The sequence below is a fragment of the Myotis davidii genome, unplaced genomic scaffold (genome assembly GCF_000327345.1).
Source record: "Myotis davidii unplaced genomic scaffold, ASM32734v1 scaffold299, whole genome shotgun sequence".
NCBI classification, from domain to species: Eukaryota; Metazoa; Chordata; class Mammalia; order Chiroptera; family Vespertilionidae; genus Myotis; species Myotis davidii.
Genome location: NW_006293088.1, coordinates 6,476,839 through 6,478,110, shown reverse-complemented (window position 1 = coordinate 6,478,110; position 1,272 = coordinate 6,476,839). Strand labels below are relative to the sequence as shown.

Below are 1,272 nucleotides of genomic sequence, written 5' to 3'. Positions count from 1 at the left end.
TGAACCTGAACTTTGATCCTTCTTGTATTTTCCCTCCTGCTTACCCTCAGTTGATCCATTGATCGATGATTACTCTGGAAGTGGAGGCAAATGTGTGTATTTCATGTATTGGTCATTCCCAGTAGCACTCTGATTTGCTAGTCTGCCTCTGCTGGATTAACCTAAAAAGAGCTTTGCATGCCAGCAGTTTTAACAGTGAAATCCCAGACAGAGCATACTGTGTGTAGATTCAGAAATGATCCTAGTTTTGCCCTTCTACATTTAGCAAAGCAATCTTTGCTGCATTTCAGTTTGTGTCTTGAATAAAGTCGAGAGGCTGAAGAATCTTATGTTGCTTCTACCCTTCAGTGTTTCTACTTAGGTAATTAAACTGAATCCAGAGTCATAGATGATGATAATAGCAATGACAGCAGCTCACGCTTATGGAGTGTATATAATGTGTCAGGCCCTGTTCTAGTACTTTGGATATATTATCTCAATCCTGTCAATAACTCAAAGTTCCATTATGTCCATTTTACCAATGAGGACACTGTTACCAGGAGTTGTTAGTTGGCTGCTGAGATCCAGTGGTTTCTGTGTGGTCAGGTTGGGTAGTGTAACTCAGAGCCCTAGCTTTAATCATTATTACACCTTTCTTGCTCTTGATATCCTTCAAATATGATTATTTAGTAGAAAAGTCCTTTTTACTTAGCTGTGTAATTCTGAGCCTCAGTGTATATATAATTAATTAAAAACAGTCACTTCCAGTTGGGAAGTCTCTGTGATTGAGCAGCTCTGTGACTGTTGGATTAGCATTCCCCCTGGATTAGGCTAAATTGGCTTCCTCCCTATCTTGGGCCTCAGTTTACTTGATAGTTAGGTAAACTTTTTTTTTCTTTTTCATGAATTGGAAATTAAATTTTAAAAACCTACGTGAATAAAATTTGTGCTTGAAATGAGGATATTTTTAAAAGGATCACACATTAATCTTCCCATATGTGTTACTAAGTTGGTGAGGAAATAATTTCTTACCCTTTTAAGATAGTTTATCAAGGAATTATTGATTTGTTGGCTTGACAGAGTGAGGAAACCCATAGGAGAAACCAAATATAGCCCTGGCTGCTGTGACAAAGTTAGGCCTTGGGGACACTAAACGTTCTAATTCAGAGTGACTCTTGGACTGGACGGCTCTGTCTGAGATTTCCAAAGCTGACCAACACTGGTGTGGGAAAAACACCTCTTGTTCTCGCTTTTGTGCTCCAGAGGTGCTGCCAGCTTGTGGCCCCTCTTTCC

At 39.5% G+C, this 1,272-nt stretch overlaps 1 protein-coding gene across 15 annotated transcripts in view; it reads left to right on the top strand.

Annotated features, from left to right (window-relative positions):
* KIF1B (kinesin family member 1B) overlaps window positions 1-1,272 on the top strand; it is a 123,849-nt gene that overhangs the window by 41,867 nt on the left and 80,710 nt on the right. For 7 of the 15 annotated variants that reach the window (XM_006766734.2, XM_015565896.1, XM_006766736.2 and 4 more), the window contains one exon: window positions 51-92. The exons of the other annotated variants lie outside the window; for them this stretch is intronic. In XM_006766734.2, coding sequence (XP_006766797.1) covers window positions 51-92 — 42 coding nt within the window. The remainder of the gene's footprint in view (window positions 1-50; window positions 93-1,272) is intronic. 15 annotated transcript variants of the gene reach the window in all.